The 22,522-nt window shown below is 38.5% G+C and overlaps 1 protein-coding gene across 1 annotated transcript in view; it reads right to left on the bottom strand.

Moving 5' to 3' along the window:
- The window catches only part of LOC137616752 (spectrin beta chain-like), a 123,365-nt gene that overhangs the window by 35,591 nt on the left and 65,252 nt on the right, over positions 1-22,522 (bottom strand). Inside the window, exons 4-5 of the mRNA XM_068346753.1 lie at positions 12,907-13,079; positions 6,230-6,415 (exon numbers count right to left, since the gene is read on the bottom strand). Of these exons, the coding sequence (XP_068202854.1) occupies positions 6,230-6,415; positions 12,907-13,079 (359 nt within the window). The remainder of the gene's footprint in view (positions 1-6,229; positions 6,416-12,906; positions 13,080-22,522) is intronic.

Raw genomic sequence — 22,522 nt, 5'->3', positions numbered from 1 at the left:
TAAATAGTTCTAGTTTTAAGTCTTGGTTATCTACAATGTAACAGGATATTTTAAGATGGTAATAACAATGAACATATTGTAATGCTATTCAGTCTTAAGCAAAAACATTTTCCAGCATTCTAAAATTCCTTTTGTAATTTGTATAAGTAAACATAAAAATCTTTTTTTGCTTTGGAACTTCCTGGGATTTTTTCGAATAAAGTCAAACCTTACCTTTCTTGGGGGTTAGATAACTGAGATATCAGGAAATAAGGGAAAACCATAAATAATTAATGCACCCTCAGTGACACTTCCAGACCCTTATTTCCTTATATGAATAAATAAAACTTATGCATTTCAGTCTAGAGAGAAAAGACAAAAGGAATAGTTCAGCATTCATAGTTACACTAAAGTTACTAAACCAAATACAGGAAAGCATTCAAAGTTATAAAAGTGAAAATAAAATATTAAACAATGTCTTGAAAATTCATTCATATAACAGTATCAGTCTTAACATACCCTCCCTTGTTATATAAATGAGTATGCATTTGTTGTTCTATATTCCGGTGCTTTTTTTTCTTATCCGTTAAGGCAAATTCCCGTTTATGCAAGTGTGAATGTACCTTCACTGAAAAGAAATAACAGCACTCTGTTATATAAAAAAAAATACAGTACTCATACTCATTTGTGTAACAAAAGAGAGAAAGTAAGTTGAGATGGACATTGTTACATAAGGAAACTTTCGCGACTTTGTGTAATACTGAACTTTAATGGGGTTTTGTCTTTTTTATCATGGCCTGTTATGTATTTTTAATTGTGAATAAATAATAATAAATATTGCTTTATAGTGAATGGCAAATCTCCTATTGATAAGGCCTGACTGAAATGTATTTTTCAATTGTGTTTTATCCATTTTTCAAAAGTTAACTGCGAGTAAGTTAAGTACATGCTGTAAGAATGTTTGTTATAAGTAATGGATGGACATATTCATTTGAAACAATGTCAGACAAATACATTCAATAGAAATCCTGAGAGTAAAGCAAGTTCAATAAACTGGTCATATGTACAGTACGGTAGATACAGTCGAATAAGAAATACAGTATGTAATCAAACAATACAGAAAAATATTAATTTATAAATGATAGAAAATTATTTGTATTCTTGAGAAATGGCAAGACCTTTCTCACAGCAATAATGGTTTCTGAATATCATCTCTATGAAAGTCACCTAAGGTCCATATTGCTCCCTAATCGAAGCTCACTGTATGTCGACATTTAGGCCTATTACAGTATTATAGAAGTTTACTGTTTTCCTTCACTTCAATAGCCACAACTGCATCACTATACTATTGTGCCTATATGGCAGCATATGACAATGATAGATGGATTAGTAAGCCATTTTCAGTCTATTTGTCGAACACAAGTAAGTAGGCAGTCGATTTCTACACTCTACAAGTATAAAACCTAGTGTTTATATTACTATAATTACTAGCTAAGCTACAACCCTAGTTGGAAAAGCAGGATGCTATAAGCCCAAGGGCTCCAACAAGGAAATAGCCCAGTGAGGAAAAGAAACAAAGAAAAATAGAATATTTTAATAACAGTAACATCAGAATAAATATCTATATAAACTTCAACAAAACAAGAAGAAAAATAAGATAGAATAGAGTGACCAAGTGTACCCTCAAGCAAGAAAACTCTAACCAAGACAGTGGAAGGCCATGCTTCAAAGGCTATGGCACTATCCAAGACTACAGAACATTGGTTTGATTTTGGAGAGTCCTTCTAGAAAAGCTGCTTGCTATAGCTAGAGAGTCTCTTCTACCCTTACCAAGAGAAAAGTGGCCGCTGAACAATTACAGTGCAGTACTTTACCCCTTGTGAGAAGAAGAATTGTTTGGTAATCTCGGTGTTGTCAGGTGTATGAGGACAGAGGAGAATATGTAGAGAATAGGCCAGACTATTCGGTTTACGTGTAGGCAAGGGGAAAAACCGTAAACAAAGAGAAGGATCCAATGTAGTACTGTCTGGCCAGTCAAAGGACCCCATGCCTCTCTAGCGGTAGGATTTCAACAGGTATCTCAAATGTTAGTTAGCATTAATGTGATCAGGAATATATACAGTATGTGTTTTAATTGTTCAAGTGGGTTGTTGTTACAAATCAGGAATCCTAATTTGTTGTGTTCTGTGCTGTGGGCAACAATAAGATTTTGATCAAAGTAATTCTGATGTGAGAGCTCACCAGACACTATTATGGATGAATATATTAGGCTTACATCAGGACGAGATCAAGAGAGGAATCTAAACATAGAAAAAAAGTAAACCTAAATTCACAGGAGCATCCAAAAACAAGGCTAGTAGATTTAGATTGTGATGGAATGTTACAAATCATACTACTTACCCTAAAGGAAGTATGTAGTGGTGTACTTAAAACTCAATTTTATGGAAGAGTTTGCTATATTCGGGCAACCTAAGAAGGCTAACAACCCTTGGTGAGGTGGCAGAGTTCATGGCCTAACCTGCCCATATCCAAACCCTAACTCATGGCATTTAGCATCAGGATTCTAGTGTTCCATTTAGTAATGGTTTTGATGGTACACAATGCAATATGAGTTAATAACCTCCCCACAAGCCTCAATCTCATTTTCTTCAGATCCTTCTACAGTAGTACCTCGGTTTATTAGTTTAACGAGTTTAATTCTTTATTGGCGCTCGCTTGCAAACTAAAACAACTTTTCCCATTAGAAATAAAAGAAATTTACTCAAAGCATTCAGCAGACCCATAAATACACATATACAGTACTGTACACTAATATTTTAAGGATTTATAATGTAATTTGGTGAACAAATGACAGTCCCTAACATCCTGAATGAATATCAATTAATAATTCACAAAAAAAAAAAAAAAAAAAATATTTACAAATTAACTTACACTTTGCTTTTGAGTTGTGGGAGGCATAAGGATGAGGAAAAAAGGATTACTGCTTGGCGTAAAATTTCCCTCTATGAAAACGTCTGCTAAAAAATCGGGAGTTCTCTCTCATTAGTAATTGAATCATTTAATTTACGCTTCCTGGACACTTTGTCGACTTGTTTTACAAATCTTACTTTCAACTTTCCCGAGGAACCTATCTAGAGATGAAGACTTTTTTTTCAAAATAGTATGGAAATGTAACATCTGATTTTCAGTAAATAGGTTGGCTGCTTGCCCTTCCAAAGCCTTATCTGGGTGATGTGTTTCTACAGAATTTAGCACGGTTTCCCACATTTTCAGCATCTCCCTTCTTTCATTTGAAGCGAGAGGTTTGTCACACTGTCCCTACTCCTCCACCTCAGATGAAATCTCCTCCATATCCTCCTATTGCTGCTTCTTATGCAACTCCATCAGCCCCTCAGTCGTCAGCTAATCACCATGCTTGGCCGGCAGAACACTGACGTCATCCTTGTCCACTTCCAACTCCTTTGTCTTGCCAAAGGACACAATTTCATCGTCACTGAGTTAGATGAGAATCAACTATTCTATGTTACCAAGAACACGGGTATGCACAGGGGAAGCGGCAGCAGACTGAGGAGTCCGATGCGACAAAAGATATCTTCAGTGACTTCTTGAGCGTTGCCAAGCTAGACACTGGCAAAGGCTTAGCTTGCTTCTTTCCCTTCAAGGCGAATGCTTGCCACTGCACAGGTGGCCATGAACTGGACTTGGTGCATGGGGAGGACTGCGAACAATCATGTCTCCTACAAGAAGCACAGAGGGAGTGTGAATCTACAGCCAATTTACTCACAGACCGGTTGCAATGTCTACCCTTCCCCAAACAAGTACGTAAGACTTTCTTGCTTAACCTTCATTCCACAATCCAACAACAAGCATTCACTTAATGCAAAAGAAAAAGAAAATGAAAAGTTCGATCAGGAGCTGACAGTACATCCATACACATCAGCAGCCAAAACAAAAGTGAAGCTTTCAGACTGACGAGGGGGGCAGGGTTTCTTGCCCGCACCCTCCACCCCCAGTTTACTGGATACCAACACCATATACGAGAAGGCAGGGCACCTCAACGGCAAATCAACAGATTAGGGTGACAACATCCCATAAGCAGGACCATCTATGACATCTCCCCCAAAAACCAACCAAATTTAATGCCAGCAATGACTGGTTTGATAAATTTCAAAGGAGGTTCAACCTTATGAGTGTGTCCCTGCCTCTGCTAATAAACCGACTGCTGATGCATACATGGAGATGTTCCAGACCAACACTGAGGAAGGGGGTTATTTGCACAAGCAAGTTTTCAATATGGATGAGACCGAGCTCTTTTGGAAACGTATGCCATTGCAAACTTTTATTATGAAGGAGGAGGGTAAAGTCACTAAATTGAAGATCTACAAAGGTCGCATCACACTTATAATGTGTGGAAATGCTGTGGGCTTTATGATAAAGCTAGCACTTCTCTATAAGTCTAAAAACCCAAGAGCCTTCAAAAACAGAAATACTGTAAGACAATGCTGCAAGTGCATTGGCTGCACAACCAAAAGGAAAGGATAACAAAAGCACTTACATAGGATTGGTTTCATCCCCGAAGTAAAGTATTATCATGCCGAAAAAGGCCACGATTTAAGAGTGCTTCTCCTAATAGACAATGCTGGAGGCCGCACGATCAACTTGCATTATGAGGGCATACAGGTAGAATTCTTACAACCAAACTTGACATGGATCAAGGAGTTGTTTGTGCTTTCACGCCACTTTATATGCAAAACTCTCTTCAATATTTGGTCGAGTTTATGGATGCGGATAATGATTTCTCATTGAAGGAGTACTGCACTGGTGTGGATACACCATTGCAATATCCAGAAGCTAATAAAGAAGATGAAGAAAGAAACACTAAGGTTGTTGGAAGAAATTGAAGTCAGAAGTAGTCAACGACTATAAAGGATTCTCTCCTGACGAAATCCACCACTTTGCAGTAGATAAGGCAAAGAAACTCGTGACATAGCTCAGAGAAGATGGTTTCACAGATATGACTACCAACAACGTAAATGACCTGATTGAGGCCAACTTAGCAGCGTTTAGTGATGAAGATCTGACGGATATGATGAAGTCCGCAAGGGAGGACTAAGAAGAAGAGCATGAAGATTCAGAGGAAGAAGAGGAGGTCGGCCTTATACTGATTGCCTCTCAACTCTAGCAAAATAGCAAAGTAACTTCAGACAATACCTAAAGATTGGGACCTGTAAATGATTTGTGAATTAAAGTTCAAAAGGCAATCTACAAAGCCATGGAAGTACATAAGAACATCCTTTTACATCAGAATAAGCAGCGTTAGCAATTGTCTATCACTATGTTCATCACTCGTAAGAAAAAGAAGATATGGGCACTACTTCATCAGCAAGAAAAGAAGTTACTTTGCTGGAGGACAGCGAAGATATTGTACCACCTGATGAAGTGCCAGCTGAAGTGGTGCTTCTAGAGAAGCAGTAATAATCTTCTTTACTGTGCAGTAGATTTACCTCATTATGGTCGCCATCTAAATGCTTCAGCAGTATACAGCTAATCAATATCATTAAATCCAGTTTACGTATCTCCACTGTTGAGTGTTCCGATTTTAAATCTTTTTTTTTATATACAGTATATGTAAGGATATCTACAATTAAAGTACGATTTAGCATAACAAATGATTAAGAATGTATAATTGGTTTATAAGAGCGTTAGGAACACACACACACACAGGTGGTGATATTTATATTGCCAGTACTGTACTGTAATCCATGGAAGGAAACTTTTTAAAAGCCGTAGATTTTAAGTGGCCTATTATCCGTGAAATTCCTGAACCATAGAGGGGTTGGAACCTAATGACCCCGGATAAGTATGTTTTACTATTAGTAACCTTAAAATCTTAGTGTAGTAAGAGCTTACACATCTTTTCAGTCAAAGCACTGTCTTGCATTTGCTGTTACTGTATATAATTGTGGATCTTGGTCTTTATTAACTGTCACATAACTATGAAATTCCTGAATACCCAAAATTATCTTTTCAAGGAATTTGCAGACATCCCCACAAATAATTAGATTCCCAAATCTTAAACAGGAGAATGTTAAGGAACAACTGTAATAATGGAACTACTATTTTAGTTCTTGTAAGCAGACAATGGAGATACAACACTAATGTCAGAAATAAGTAAAAACTATCAACAAAGGCCCTGTCATGGAATTACAGCATTCTTTTCCAAAATATGCCCCAAATCTTGGTCTCTTACCTTCAAACACTCTCCTGGCTTCATTGCTTTACGGGATGTCCTTTCTGCCTCTCTTTGTGCCTTTGCTTCTGCTTTTTCTAAGGCTCGCTGCTTTCTCAAAGCCTCCCTCTCCTTGCGTTTAGCTTCTTTCTCTTCCCTGACCTCATCTGCTTTAAGTTTTCTCTTTGATACAGTAGGAGACACAACCTAAAAATAAAAGGGAATTAAAAATTCTACATCCCTGAATTTCATGTTGCATGATAATTTTCAAAACTTATACTCCCAACAAGGCATTGTAACACAGTATTGGTTAGTCAGCTATATCATCAAATCTTCATACCAGATAGAAGTTCCACCATAATACAGTATTTGTGGTACAGTGCTCTTGCATATCACAATCAGCATCATCTATTCACATTAATAAAACTTGAGTCACTTCAGTCATCACTGACCCAAAACTATGTATTAAGTTATAAATAAGGATTTTTATTTTTTTAGGGGGGCATGATAATTTGATATCAACATTATAATACATTATATGAAGGTCAATAAATGAATAAAAAGCCAATCAAATGTAGGTAACTTGATAAAAAAAAGTCTTATGAATAATATTCATGCTTATCGAATACAGTATATGTACAGTATCTAAAAATCTAAGTAGATTTTTCCCTTACAAACCAATCATACATAAACATCCAAACAACAGAATTTTAATAATAAAATTTCTTTTCTTATTTCTATTCTTACCTGATGTTCATATTTCTTCTCCAGAAGCTTAGTTTAATTGATATTTACCCATAAAATTAATAATAATTAATTCACCATTTTCTTCCCTACAATAAACGTGCCATTAGTAAAGGAAGGAGCACTCTAGCGGTACAGTACTTGGTAACTGGTGCTTTCATCTATTTTCAAAGAATATATATGAAAAAACTGAGGAAATCTCTTTAGCCTTACAATAATTTTTGGCTCTGAAGAAAGACAAAAAGGGACTAAATCATTTTGTGTTCTCCAAAGGTTACTTTAACAGATACCATATGCAACCAACAAGTGTGTTTTGCTAAAACTAATGCCAATAAGAAAAGGGTTTTACCCATTAGATCTTTAAGAAAGATATTTCAAAAGTTTAATATTTGAATCTTTTGCATACTGCAAAACCTTATCCAAATTCCCTAAAATTGATCTTACTACTGCAGGCCTTTCAATATTCAATGATATAATACAGTACAGCCGCTATAATACCAGAGAGGGATAGATCTAATCTCTGATGCTTGAGCATAGAATTAGGCATGGATATAAATCCCTTAAAGGCTGAATTTGAAAATTTCTTATAAAAAATTATTTGTAAAAATTCAACAATATCAAAGTTAGACCTTGTCACCGACAGAACTCTATTTTGCATTAATCAAAACATACATTGCATTGTCTTTGAAAAGGAATATTTGTAGATTGTCCTTTAGAACCTATAATGGGTCTTGAGAGTTTCAGTAACCATTTGTTTCTTATAATACAGTGTATAGTCTCCAATCAGTCAGTTGTGGCACAGATAGGTTTGGATGACTCACCTTTGAGAGAGGTTATTCCTGCATATAGGCATTGTACAGCAACCTTTTTGGATACTCCAACAACAGGTGCCACAGACCTGTGAACTATTCCTTCTGTGGCCAGAAAGTGTTAGCATCATCCTGAACTTGTTTAACACCTGCTGAATCATAGTGAATGCTATGAATGATAATAAGTAAAGAGCTTTTACTTCAAGAGAGGAGTACTAAAATACCTAAATAACCATTCTCCACATAAAAGATAAGTAGAGGTTTGGAAGTACTTATGATATCGAAAGTAGAGAAATAGGGATCCAGACTACCATCTCGGTTTTAAACCTTCCAAATTCTAGATATCTAAAAGACCAGCTAGAAGGTGGGAGACCAATGTTGTCTCTGTTAAAGGGCAAAATAAATACAGAATTTGAGGCTCTATAAAAATAGCTTGGATCTGGTAGATACCATGTATCACTAGGCTTTACTGAAAAGTTCATTACAACCACTAATCACCACTTGAGGATTTAGGTTAGGATTTGAAAGGTAGGCTATGCCTGAAATAATACTCTGAAATAAAAATTAAATGAATTTTTAAGCCACCACAAAAAAAGTTACGGTATTGGAGCTAAAATCAAAATATAACAAAAACTAACTACATAGGTTGTAGCAAACACAAAGCCTGGAGTAGAAGCAGTGTCATCGTTCCCTTTATAATCAATGAGCCCAGTCGTCTTTATTTAAATACATCCTTCGAAAACACTAGAATTAACTACAATGGAAAGTATTTCAAAAATACTTCTGAGCTTATCCCAAAAAGCAATTAGTGAATTAGCTTGTAAACCATGAATATAAAGTTTTTCATTTACAGTATTAGTTGTAAAGATGTACTCAAAGGAGGAAATTATATTGAAATTTATAAAAAGGTTACATAACAGAGTAATCTGATACCAGTCACAATGTCTTTGATGCATCAAAGAATTTAGAGCCTAAAGCAACTAAAACAACAGACATTCTTTGTAGTAGTGATAAGAATACAGACTTTTATTGACAATGAAAAGGGGGAATTGAGGCATGAAGATGCAAAACCTGATGAATGAGAGGTAGAAAAGTTGGTGAAAATGGCAAAAAAAAAGATCTGACAGTAATTACAGAGGCATAACACTTCCGTCAGTTATTATGAAAATATATATTATGATTATTCTAAAGAGAGTGGAGAGAAAGATTGATGAAAAGCTGACAGATGAACAAGTAGGATTTCAAAAAAGTAGTTGTACTAACCAAATTTATATTTTAAGACATGTTGTACAGCAATGCATAGAATATAGAATTCCACTTTTGATGGCATTTGTGGACTATGAAAAAGCCTTTGATAGTGTGCACAAGCCAATTTTATGGAGAGTCCTGCATTATTATGAAATTCCTCTTAACCCTTTTACCCCCAGGCTATTTGGAAATTTCCAACCCTTAACCCCCAGGGGTTATTTTTTTTCAAGCACATTTTGCAGTATATTTTTTAAAAATTGCTCTAACAGCCTTAATTCTCGTCATAGAGAGGTCAGGTTGGTCTCATTCTCTTGGAAAATGCCTGAATTTTTTCAAAAAATTATAAAAAATATGTAAAAAAAAAATTTAAATAGCAGTTTTTGCAAGGACGTACCGGTACGTCCATGGGGGTAAAGGGATGAGTTTTGTGAAACGTACCAGTACGTCCTTTGGGGGTAAAAGGGTTAAATATGTAAATTTAATTAAGTCTGTTTATGAACATAGCAAGTGCAAAGTTAATGTCAATGGAGTCTTCTCAAATGGATTTTCAGTGAACAGCGGGGTACTCCAAGGGAATGTGTTGTCACCTATGTTGTTTATCCTCCTCATGGATTTTGTAATGCGTAGAACAGTCACAGATGGTGGAGAAGGATTGGACTGGATTGGTGAGAATTTAGCAGACGTAGAGTATGCTGATGATGCTCTCCTTGTTAGCAGAACACCACAGGATTTGCAATGCTTGCTTATCTGAATGCATGAAATATCACATGAGGTTGGGCTGAAGATAAATAGAATAAAGGCAGAGATTATGAAAACGGAGTATGCAATGGAAGATGAAATATCATTGGAAAGAGAAAGGATTAATGAGGTAGAATCATTTAAGTATTTAGGAACTATGATCTCCAATACACGGTCTTTATAATGAGAGTTTAGTGAAAGATTGAAAAAAGCAAATCAGACAATGGCTAGGTTAAGTAAAATTTGGAAATCAAATTGCCTAAAATTAAATATAAAAATTAGACTATATATCAATTTAGTGAGTTCGGTGTTACTCTATGGACATGAGTCATGGTATGACAATGAAACAATCTCCAATAGATTTAGTAGATTTGAAAACCAAGCCCTCAGAAGGATATTGGGAGTTAAATGGCAGGACAGGATTAGAAATGAAACTATAAGAGAAATTACTCAAGTGCCATATGTGGATGAGATCATGATGAGGGGTAGATGGAGATGGCTTGGGCATGCTCTTCGCACTCCCCAAGAGAGAATAGTTCACCAAACATTCAACTGGGCTCCGCAAGGCACTAGAAAAGTTGGCAGACCCAGATCTACATGGCTGAGGACTATGAAGTGCGAACAAGGAGATGATGAATGGAGAGGTATTGAATTAAGAGCTCAAGATAGAGACGACTGGCGAAATCTAACCGAGGCCCTTTGCGTCAATAGGCGTAGAAGATGATGATGATGAAAGGTTTATAAGGTAGTTCTATGCTACTATCTTAGGAGCACTTAACTTATGCATCAATCTTTACAACTGGCATGTTAGTGCTGCACCTATGGTGGAGGCTCATGGTTGAAAGACATACCCTATGTAACGTTGCCTCCCAAATAATAGTGACGTATTACTTGTGAATTAAACCTTTTCTTATTTTTAACTAAGAGTTCTTCACTAAATACAAAATAACCTGCTATAATATTCACATCTTCTTTATAGCCAGACTCAAAATCACTCATGTTAGAATTTACCCCATCAAATGTGTGAGGAACTAGTAGCTGAACTTACAAGCAAACAGAAACACAATGCCATTGGGAATGTTATGTGATTGCCCAGCTTCAGGGAAAGGAACTCATCCGCACACCTAGCTAACGAGTAGTGTTGGGAGGGCACTCTCTCATGGCAACAATGAATAGTCTCGCATGTAAGGGTTATTTGCCAAAGCATGCAAAGAACCCAAACCCAACAGCCCCGAGGTTAGCAGATAAGGTCTTGCACAATCGTTGTTCGGCGAGGCGATACGAATGCTGGCGAATGAGCGTTAGCAGTGCGAACACTGGCGAAAGAGTGTTAGTGATGCAAACGCTGGAGAAGAGCGTTAGAGATCGCTGACGAGACAATTGCGCAGATGTGGAAGCGTGTGCATCCGAATATGCAGGCAACTTAGATATTTGAAATATTTGTGCATGATATTTCTTCGGTATATTGAGCTAAAGCTCACATAGTTACTGCTTACTCACTGTGAGAAGACGAAGTTATAATAAGATATATTGCATGGAGAGATCTGCACTGTTCTCACTATACTTGTGCCCTATACAAGTCCCAAATGGGCAAGTGAGATATTCAGCCCTTAGGATGGGGAGCGCGCTGAACACCCTCTTTATACAACAAGTCCTGAATGAGCAAGTGAGGCATTAAGAATTGAACACCCTTTACAGTTGGTGAGTGTTGGGTTAGGCACATATGAATGGGAGGTATACCGTTTAGCTGTGGTTATGCGGTAAACTCCCTAAACTGCTCATTTTGCTCCTCGCTTCTTGCCCCTAACGTCACTGGGTGAGAGGTTACGCACGCTAATGCGTTAGGTTCGTCATTTTCCTGTCCAAGAACAGAAGTTTCTCCCTCATAAGAATTTGAAACTATGAGGCCAGGTCCTTATAAAGCTCCATGAGCTCAGTTGAGCCCCTGAGGTATAATGTAGGCCATCACTCCAAAGAGTTATAGCCTACGAAAGGTTAAAACTATCAGGCACAGATCCCAAAGATCCTGGTCTCACAAAGCTCCATGAACTTTGTTGTGCTCAACAGGGACGATGTAACAGTTAACTCCGGGGAGTTGGAGCCTACAAGTCTTGTCGATGAGAGGCGGCGACCGCAAGCAGTTGTCACAAGACGGCGAAGAGCAGACACTGCAAGCAGTCACTTAACTCCTCTGTCAAGCCCTGAAGAGCTTTGCAGGGAGTGGTCAAATACAATCCCGTCGGAAGAATCCTCTGGAGGGAAAACAATCAGGTGAAGTCTGTCTCTCCCACAGGTAGGAGAGACAATCAACCTCTGTTGCTGCTGTCGGTATCTCTCCCCATAAGAGGGGAAACTTCTGGATAGAGGTTGGCGGAGGGTAACTCTCCCTCGTAAGGAGAAGTTGTCCAACACCTGGAGGCAGGCCTCTGGGCAGCGCTCTATGCTTTCCGTCACCAAGCAGAGCTCAAGTTGAAGGTCTGCATAGAGTGTTGCCTGTGAAACGTAGTCGAAGCTATTTTCTGAGTTCCACCCAAGGAATTCCTCTTCCAACTGGAAGCCCCAAGGTACTGTCTGCCTCTGCTCTCATTCCTATGCTGAGGCTACAGGAACGAAGATGACCAAAATAATGTGTGTTACAGTAAACTGTAACACTTACAGAAATCAATCTGTATCGAAGAAAAAGAAAAATCTAAAATTCTAGCCCAGGTAATTCTTTATTATGGTTCTTAAACTAAATAAAGTGGAGGAGAATCGACATCTGCTTTCCCCCGAGACAAAATAAAAAGTGGCTTGTGTTAGCTACTGCAAGTATGAGCAGGGTGGTTGGTCTAACCACCGCTAACTAGCAAATGGGAGTAGCACCTCCCTAAAACTTTTAAGGCTAGTTTCAGTTTTCGCCAAAATATATCTCCATAGTAAAGAGCTGAAAGGTTTTCAATTGGTGCCGAACAAATATATCATAGATTTTTTATCTACTTCACGGTTTTTCAGTTATTGCGGGGTGGCCTGGAATGGAATAGAGTACAGTACAGTATCTACAATGACTTGTAACTTCATACAAACATATTCCGGCATCTGCTTTCTCAATGTAAACAGAAAATCTAGAAAAAAATCAAAACATTACAGAAAAAATATGTATTTCTTAATATTAAACTTTACCATTTTTATGTCTTCATCTTCATTATATAATCCTTTTGAAAGAAGAGTGAAATTTTGAATATCGGGTAGATCTTCCTTAAAAGCATCTGTAGTCTCATTCGCTCCTGAGAGGTGAGTGAAGTTTTGAATGTCAGTCAAATCCTCCTGAATATCATCTACACCATCCCTCTTTTCTGAAAAGAGAGTAAAGTTTTGAATATTGAATCGAGTAGCTTTTCATCAGAAGCACCCATACTCCTCTCTCCTGGAAATGACATCAAGATTTTAATAAAAAAAAAAACTGTTAAATAAATGACGTTTAAATACTTCAAGTATGAAGAGATTCTGTATATCATGCAAGGGAAACCCTCATTAAGTCACAGATATGAAATTTCAAAGCAATGATATATCACTTTTAAATAAAGTTATCTAAACAGAGGAGTACCAAAGTTAGCCTTGAATATAACATTGCAATGCCTTAACATATTTTTAGTGGCTAGCAGACATGATAAATAATAACAAAACTCTCATTTACTTAAAACCAATGCATATTGAGCTTAAAAAAGTTCAGAATTGATTTTCTACCAACTGATAAGCAGTGTTTACTCTGGTCTGACTTCCTTATTATGGAGAACTTGCTACATCATTTACTTACAATCTACTGCACAATGAATAGGTGCATGAAGACTGGAGGATCTAAGAGGAAAACATCCACAGTACAAACAACAATTAGAAGTACTTTAGGGTTTATAAATTCCCAGACCATAACTAACCTCTTATTCTATTTATGGAAAATCACAATTTCAGTAGCTCTTTAAGATCAGGTCATCTAATTGGATATCTTATAAAAAAAAAAAAAGTTTTGAACTTCATTAGAACAGTGCAGATACCCAAATTTATTCTGGATAATCTTTGGAAATTCAAAATTACAGTCATTTATCAATATCCACAAGATCAAAGTTTACAAGGATTTGGATTAATAGAATTAAAGTCATATGGACTCACAATGGGGCCACAGGTACCATTCACCACCAATGGGTTGTGGTAGCCCATAGGAAACCTCCTTGTCTAGTAATATGTTGGACTAGGGTTCGAGACCCATTCCTGCTCAATAGTTTTCTGCAGTGTCTGCAACCTGATCATCCTTGTGAGGTAAGGATGGGAGGTTTGGAGGAAGCCTAAAGGTCTACCTGCTGAGTCATCAGCAGACATTGCCTGGCCCTACCTGGTCCTAGCTTGGGTGGAGAGGGGGTTTGGGTGCTAATCATATGTATATATGGTCAGTCTCTAGGGCATTGTCCTAAGACATTGTCATTGTCCCTTGCCTCTGCCATTCATGACAGCCTTTAAATGTGCAATTGGGAGAGAACCTACAACAAATTATGGAGTTTAAAAATGAAAGATAAAAGCAATAACAGCGATCTAGAAGGTTAAAAAGCCGGTGCAGCTATAGGCCAAGGGGACAGAGCAAAATTTAGTAAAGCCTACAGTATACCAAGTGTGGTTCATTTACAAAAGTAGTTACAGCACTTGCATTTAGGTTATTGTTCTTAAACAACACTCATGTCAATCTAGTATAGTCTGCTTTCCCTTGTTATAAATGAATGTTTAAAGTACTGTATTATAACTTTTTTGGGCTTCCTTCTCAACTCCATACATTGCTTGGATCATTCTAAGTTACTAATGATAATAAATCCTACATTTTTCCTTGATAAAAAATTAAAGAAATTAATATCAATTTGTATTTTTCATAACTATACAAACCTTCGTCCTTTTCCTAGAAGAGCTGCTTACCATTGCTAGAGTCTATTCTACCCTTACCAAGAGGAAAGTAGCCACTGAACATCTATGGTACAGTGTTTAACCCTTGAGCAAAGGAGAATTGTTTGGTAATCTCAGTGTTGTCAGGTGTATGAGGACAGAGAATATGTAAAGAATAGGCCAGACTATTTAGTGTATATGTAGGCAAAGGGAAAATAAGCTGTAACCAGAGAGAAGGATTCATTGTAGTACTGACTGGCCAGTCAATAACTCTTTAACGGTAGTATATCAATGGGTGGCTGGTGCCCTGACCAACCTACTAACTATGACTAGAGCGAAGTTGGAACAACCATTTAAATCTATAACAAGGTAAACTCAGTTGCTGGTCAAGTGGTGGGTATTCCCTGCACACCCGACAGATGGAGTGACCCTCACTTTGACCTTTAACCTAGGACATGCGGGGTCATTGAGGCTAGCAGTGTAACTTAAAGGAAAAAATCAAATGCTAAAAAGAACAATTTGTTATCTATTCCTACATGAGAACAAACCATCTTCCTTACATGCAGATTCATCTTTAGGAGGATGGAAGTCCCTATTATTAAGACTGGCTGATTTACTAAGGCAGGAAATGTCACTGCACTTTGGTCTTGTGGAAGAGTGAAAGAGATCAACCGCAGTCAACCATCGATGGTGTTAGGCTAGATCCCTACCCGGAAATGGATAGGCGATCGTGGAAGAACCTACAGTATATTTGTAAGGATATGTCTGAATATATGATCATTATAACAAATGGGTTTACATACATTTCATTCATCCTTCCCCTTGTCTGAGAGGATGGGGGATATACTTCAATCAGGACTTGTCTGTAAAGAAGTTACTTGGTCATGAAGCTTGCCTGCATCTAGCGTTCAGTCCAGCATATAACGGAATGACTGCATAACTCCAATAAAGGGGAAACAGGAAGAGAACGGCCACACACTCCATTTTGTTAGACGAGATGCTTCTTATCCCAGGAGGTAGCTCAGTTAGCAATACAACTTGGTGAGAAGCTTCAGCATGACCAAGGATAAGGTTTTACAAATACCTGTAGGTAAACCACTGTGTACTGGGCAGCAAAGTTTGTCTGTCGTCCCTGAATCCTGCCTTCAGGATCAGATCCACTTACATGTTCCTCCTGAAGGGAAGAACCAATATTCCTGACTTTGTAAGCTTGAACCAGGGTGCTCCTTCTGTCCTCTCTTTGGATCAGTACATCTGATGTTGCACAAATCAGAGAAAGTAATATTCTTGGATATTTTCTCTGACCAACTGGTGCAGCAAATTTTTCAGGTGCTCCATAAGGGGACCTGAGTCCTCTAAAGAATGTCGTCCTGTCTTTACAGGACAGAGGAGCGAGTCATCCTGATGTCCGCTTGTAAAGAAGATATAGAGAAGAGAAGATATAGAGGAGAGCTTGACTTTGGAGTTGTGTACTGCTAAAATCTGTCTCTTGAACAATAACTCCAGATTAAAGGAGAGGAAGACTTTCATCTGTTATAGAATCATTCAAGACATATGAAAAGTCATGTGGTACACCTCTTCTCAATGCTGAGGCCAAAGCTCACAAGTAGACTTGGGGTAAGGTCATATCCGATGCTTATTCCAGGATCATGCAGAGTCCATTTGAGAGAACTGAAAACTCAAGAGATATCCCATAAAGAGGTGTTGAGTTCCTGGAGAGGGAAGACCATTTGGAGCTAGTTCTGAGCCTAGGCTGATCCTTCGAAAGGGAAAAGGTCAGAACTCTTCATTCTGAGATCTGGTTATAAACTGAGTGACTGCCTTCTACCATTGAGACTGAGAGGAGCTTCCCCTCGATGGAGGAAGGAGAACAGAACAGCAACCCATTGAAGAGGGGCTATAATGGGAGAAGTATCCCTTCTACGATGCCACAGCAGAAGATGGGTGGTTCTACCAATACCTCAAAGAGGAACATCAGCAAATCAAGATATCTCTCAGTGTGTGGCATTTGGGAGCCACCAGGCTACCCTGAAACCAATATCGTCCACAGACTGTTGAGTAGGCTCATGAGTATTTGGTAAACCAGGTCAGCTGGCAGAAAGGCTAAGGCATCCAGAAGTAAATAGTGTATTGGAAGATTTCCAGAGTGCTGCTGACATCCCTAGAACTGGGAAGCAGCTTACTGGAAGATCTTCTAGACCTAGAGAGAAAGCAGTACACTGAAAGTTCTGGATCAACCGGGAAGTGAATGGGTCCTACGTGTGCATGTAGCCTTTGCACCAAGCACAAAATTGGGGATCTCAATGATAATATTCCGTGCCCCTGGTGACTGAGCGTGTATACAAGAACATTCCTCTTATTTGGAATGGATCTTGTGTTCAGTTCTAACACGACGTCAGCTGTCCCAGCGCGTACCTACCACTTTGCTTGTAGCCATAAGTAACGAAGGTGACGTTTTTCTTCAACACCCTATTGAGAAGCTAACAGTATCAATATCATTGCTTGGACTTCAAGTAGATTAAAAGCAGGTGTATACTTCAATGAACCACATCCCCAAGGTGTTCAAGTACTCCATGTGCCCTCCGCCTACTTTGGATTCGTCTATGAACGGAAGGATCCCTGGAGGTAGAACTCCTCTGGAGAGGATTTCGTCAATCAGCCCACAAGCCTGATCAGCCCATGTTCCTATTCCTATGAAGCCCAAAGGTAAGTGAATCACTGAATCACTTACCAGTGATGCTTCCAACAACACTAGAGCAATTGCTGATGTAGGAGCCTGTGTAAGAAGTTCTCCAATGTCAAGGAAAGTGATAGAAATGTTACTGCCTAGATGAAGGTTCTTTGTCATGCAAGAACGACTGCACTACTTCCCTACGTATGCTTATATGAATGTTCAAGGTGTTATCACCATAATCTGATCATCTATCTTCTGACTGGCCATGTAGCTGGGTTACCAATTGCGCACGTTTCTCAGATCGTGATCAACTATCTTAGTCCTGGAGCATTGCCTCCTGGAGAGAGACAGGAAAAGACAATTGTTGAGAACACCCAAAAGGCAAGTCTCAATCGAGTAGGTACCAGAAAAAGTGAGCATGAACGCTTGGCAGTGGTAGACAGTCTAGGCTTTGAACTGATAATTAAAGCCTTGAGGATGAGGAGGATACTTCTATCGGACTTAAGGATGGGTATCTAGATGTACAGTGTGTATCTTTCACTCTCACTGAGCACAAGCAGTATTCTTCCTAATGGCAGACCATACAGCACTTGCCGTGTCTCTCATGAATGGGATGAAGGCTGGCCACAAGGCCTCAGTTGACTTCTCCACTAGAAAAGTTGACTGAATAGACCTGGAGAACAATCTGGAAGACTTTGAGTGCATTCCTCTGCCTCGAGCTCTTTCGGGACCCAGAAGTCTACAAGTAGGATGACTGCAGCATTAGGAAGATCCTTACATTCTGCCTGAGAAGACTAAATCTGAATACTTCTGTGTTTTGGCAATGTTGGGTTCCTGGTCGAGGCAAGGTATACAACTTCACCCAACCAGTCGTCAAACAGGAAGCTCCTTAGGCTGATCCTGGAAGTAGCTTCCATAGCAGCAGACTCCAGACACAAAAATGATGCACTCCAGTGCCCAAGTCTTTCATCGGATCCCTGTTGTCAGCGCTGCAATTGTTGAAATGATGGATAATGGCAACAATGTCACCAAAGCAACTCAGGAATACCCCGAGGCTGGAAAGGGACAATGGCGGCTGCCAAAGTCCTGACCAGCAGTGCTCGTGCTCATTCTTGTACAAGACCTAGCACTGGTAATAGGAGCATGAGTTCATGTACTTAGTACCATAAACCCTTCCGGGGATTGAGTTTTGGTACTGTACAGCATTACAGTACTCCTCCAACAAAACCATAGAGAGGAATCGGTTGATGCCTTTCGAGTGTATGACATGAGCTAGAAACCATTAGTAGTCTTGTCATTATTCATGGTACTATACAATCATTCTACCCATTCAATCAAATCTTATATTCCAATTTGTGATATATATATAAAAACTTATCAAATTTTATAAAATTAGATATTCCCAAGAAAGTCTTTCATGCTTAGAGCATGTAGTTTATCCGTTTGTTACCCCGAAACTTTGGATCACCTATAATATCTCTACATATCTTTTAGTCAATCTACCTAAACCACCCTGATTTCATTGTCTGTCTTCTATTGACATTGAAATGGACCTCCTGCAAATTATCCAGACCTGTAAAAAACTCCAGCTAAATCCCAGACTCATCTATAAACACATAACCTCTTCAACTAACTTGGCAATCAAAGAACCCTACAAGCCTATTGTACATCAAACTTAGTTGGCCACTGCTAGCCATAGTGTAGCCTAAGGTAGTATGTTAGCCAAGACACTAGCCATACATTGAGATACTACCGCTATAGAGTTACTGGGTCCCCTGACTGGCAAGATATTATTATTATTATTATTACTATCCAAGCTACAACCCTAGTTGGAAAAGCAAGATGCTATAAGCCTAGGGGCTCCAACAGGGAAAAATAGCTCAGTGAGGAAAGGAAATAAGGAAATAAATAAATGAAGAGAACAAATTAACAATAAATCATTCTAAAATAAGAAACAACGTCAAAACAGACATGTCATATAATAAACTATCAACAACATCAAAAACAAATATGTCATAAATAAACTATAAAAAGACTATGTCCGCCTGGTCAACAAAAAAGCATTTGCTCCAACTTTGAACTTTTGAAGTTCTACTGATTCAACCACCCGATTAGGAAGATCATTCCACAACTTGGTCACAGCTGGAATAAAACTTCTAGAGTACTGCGTAGTATTGAGCCTCGTGATGGAGAAGGCCTGGCTATTAGAATTAACTGCCTGCCTAGTATTACGAACAGGATAGAATTGTCCAGGGAGATCTAAATGTAAAGGATGGTCAGAGTTGTGAAAAATCTTATGCAACATACATAATGAACTAATTGAACGACGGTGCCAGAGATTAATATCTAGATCAGGAATAAGAAATTTAATAGACCGTAAGTTTCTGTCCAACAAATTAAAATGAGAATCAGCAGCTGAAGACCAGACAGGAGAACAATACTCAAAACAAGGTAGAATGAAAGAATTAAAACACTTCTTCAGAATAGATTGATCACCGAAAATCTTGAAAGACTTTCTCAATAAGCCTATTTTTTGTGAAATTGAAGAAGACAGAGACCTTATATGTTTCTCAAAAGTAAATTTACTGTCGAGAATAACACCTAAAATTTTGAAAGAGTCATACATATTTAAAGAAACATTATCAATACTGAGATCCGGATGTTGAGGAACCACCGTCCTTGACCTACTTACAATCATACTTTGAGTTTTGTTAGGATTCAACTTCATACCCCATAATTTGCACCATGCACTAATTCTAGCTAAATCTCTATTAAGGGATTCACCAACCCTAGATCTACATTCAGGGGATGGAATTGATGCAAAGAGAGTAGCATCATCTGCATATGCAACAAGCTTGTTTTCTAGGCCAAACCACATGTCATGTGTATATAGTATGAAAAGTAATGGGCCAAGAACACTACCCTGTGGAACACCAGATATCACATTCCTATAATCACTATGGTGCCCATCAACAACAACTCTTTGAGATCTATTACTTAAAAAATCAATAATAATGCTAAGAAACGACCCACCCACTCCCAACTGTTTCAGTTTGAAAACAAGGGCCTCATGATTAACACGGTCAAAGGCAGCACTAAAATCAAGGCCAATCATACGAACTTCCCGACCACAACCAAGGGATTTCTGTACAGCATTGGAGATTGTAAGCAGGGCATCACATGCTCCAAGGCCTTTACGAAAACCAAATTGCAAACTAGGGAATAGATGATTACCTTCAGCAAACCTATTAAGACGTTTTGCCAGAAGACGTTCAAAAACTTTAGATAATATGGGAGTTATGGAAATTGGGCGGTAATCAGTGGGACTTGAGCTACCACAAACACATTTACATAGAGGAGTAACATTACCAATTCTCCAACTAGTGCTAAAAGCTCCTCTTCTTGCTAACTTGCGCAAAATAACAGATAACTTTGGAGCTAAGAAATCTGCTGTCTTTATAAAAAACAAAGGAAAAATACCATTTGGGTCTACACCTCCATAAGCATCAAGGTCCATCAACAGAGCTTTAATCTCACGAGATCGAAAAGCTAAACTAGTTAGTTTAGCCTCAGGAAAACAGGAATGAGGAAGTTCAAGTTTTTCATTACTCTGTTTACTGTCAAAAACATCAGCCAAAAGGGTTGCCTTTTCCTTTGGACAGTGAGTGACTGAGCCATCTGGTCTAAGTAAAGGAGGAATTGTTGCATCTACACCAAAGAGTGCAGATTTAAGGGTAGACCCCCATTTATGTTCCTGAGTTGTACCAGAAAGTGTTTCTTTTATGGTTAAATTGTACTGCTTTTCAGTACTACATTGAATCCCTCTCTGGTTACAACTCACTTTTTTCTTTGCATACGCATACACCAAATAACCTGGCATATTGTTTATGCATTCTCCTCTTTCCTCATACATCTGACAACACTAAGTTAACTGAACAATTTTTCACTGAGGGGTTAAATAACTACTACATTGTAATTGTCCAGCAGCTACTTTCCACTTGGTATGGGTATGAGACTTTAGCTATGGAAAGCAGCTTTTCTAACCTTGGGCAGTGCAATAGCCTCTATACCATGGTCTTTCACTATCATGGGTTACAGTTATCTTACTTAAGAATACACTCAGACACACTATTCTACTTGTTTCCTCTTTAGCTTTTTTTTTATTTAAAAAGCATGTTGAGCAGGCTTAATAGCAGGGCCATAGATGCCTGGTGTCTTACCAAAGTTTGCCTTTTCCCTCTGTTCCTTTACCTTCCTCTTTGGTATTTATTTTCAAAACCATCATTACTGTCCTTCCTTTCCGTTGAAATGGCTATCCTGGAGGGTATTTAGCCTTGCACGATGTGTTGACTCCGCCATGTTAATCAATTCTATCCAACATTTTTTCTCTGGTCTATGAGTTGTAAGAATTGCTTTATCTACAGTTGTGTACATACTGTTTTTGTTATTACTACTGTTAATTTTCTTTTCAAATGTCATTAGACTTTTTCATTACTTTTAATTCATATTCTGTCTGGAGATACTGAGCAAAATCTAGGACCAGTGCGTCCCAGACTCACCAGCGTCATCTAATGTATTGCTATATTTGTGGATTGCACGGCAATATTACACATCTTACAGTTGCCAACAGAGAGTATGGTATTCTATTATACTCTGAAACTTTGGTTTCTCAAATGAGGCACTCGTCTGAGCTCATGTTACAGGCTCATCTGATCTCTTTTATCACAGGCTCGTCTGACTCTTTTATTACAGGCTTTAAGAGACCAATAATTTTGAAACACCATACCATTCTTAGGGCAATGGGAACAGCAGTGTATGTATATTAGGAATGAGTACCCTACATCTTATGTTTTGCTGACAGCGGCTATCATGAGATTCAGGTAATAAAAGTTTGTGGTAGGCATAAAAATGACAAATTCGAAGATAATTTGTATTTTTCCTAACCATACAAACCTTAGCTATTTACAAAGGGTTTACTTTTAGCGCAGCTGAAATGACGAGCCAATAGTTTTTAACGAGGGTTAATTACCCCCGCGCTAGTTAGCGGGGGGTGGGGAAGGGTAGCTTGCTACCCCTCCCCCCCCCTCCACACACCGGTGACTTGCTTCACTTCACTTAGAGGTAGGACTTGACTTGGGGGTCAGGGATGGCGGGCACATATGTGTAAATAGCTAAGGTTTGTATGGTTAGGAAAAATACAAA

This window comes from Palaemon carinicauda, chromosome 22, assembly GCF_036898095.1.
Source record: "Palaemon carinicauda isolate YSFRI2023 chromosome 22, ASM3689809v2, whole genome shotgun sequence".
In the NCBI taxonomy this organism is placed as follows: Eukaryota; Metazoa; Arthropoda; class Malacostraca; order Decapoda; family Palaemonidae; genus Palaemon; species Palaemon carinicauda.
Note: the sequence above shows the minus strand (reverse complement) of the source record. Positions and strands in the feature narration are given on the sequence as shown.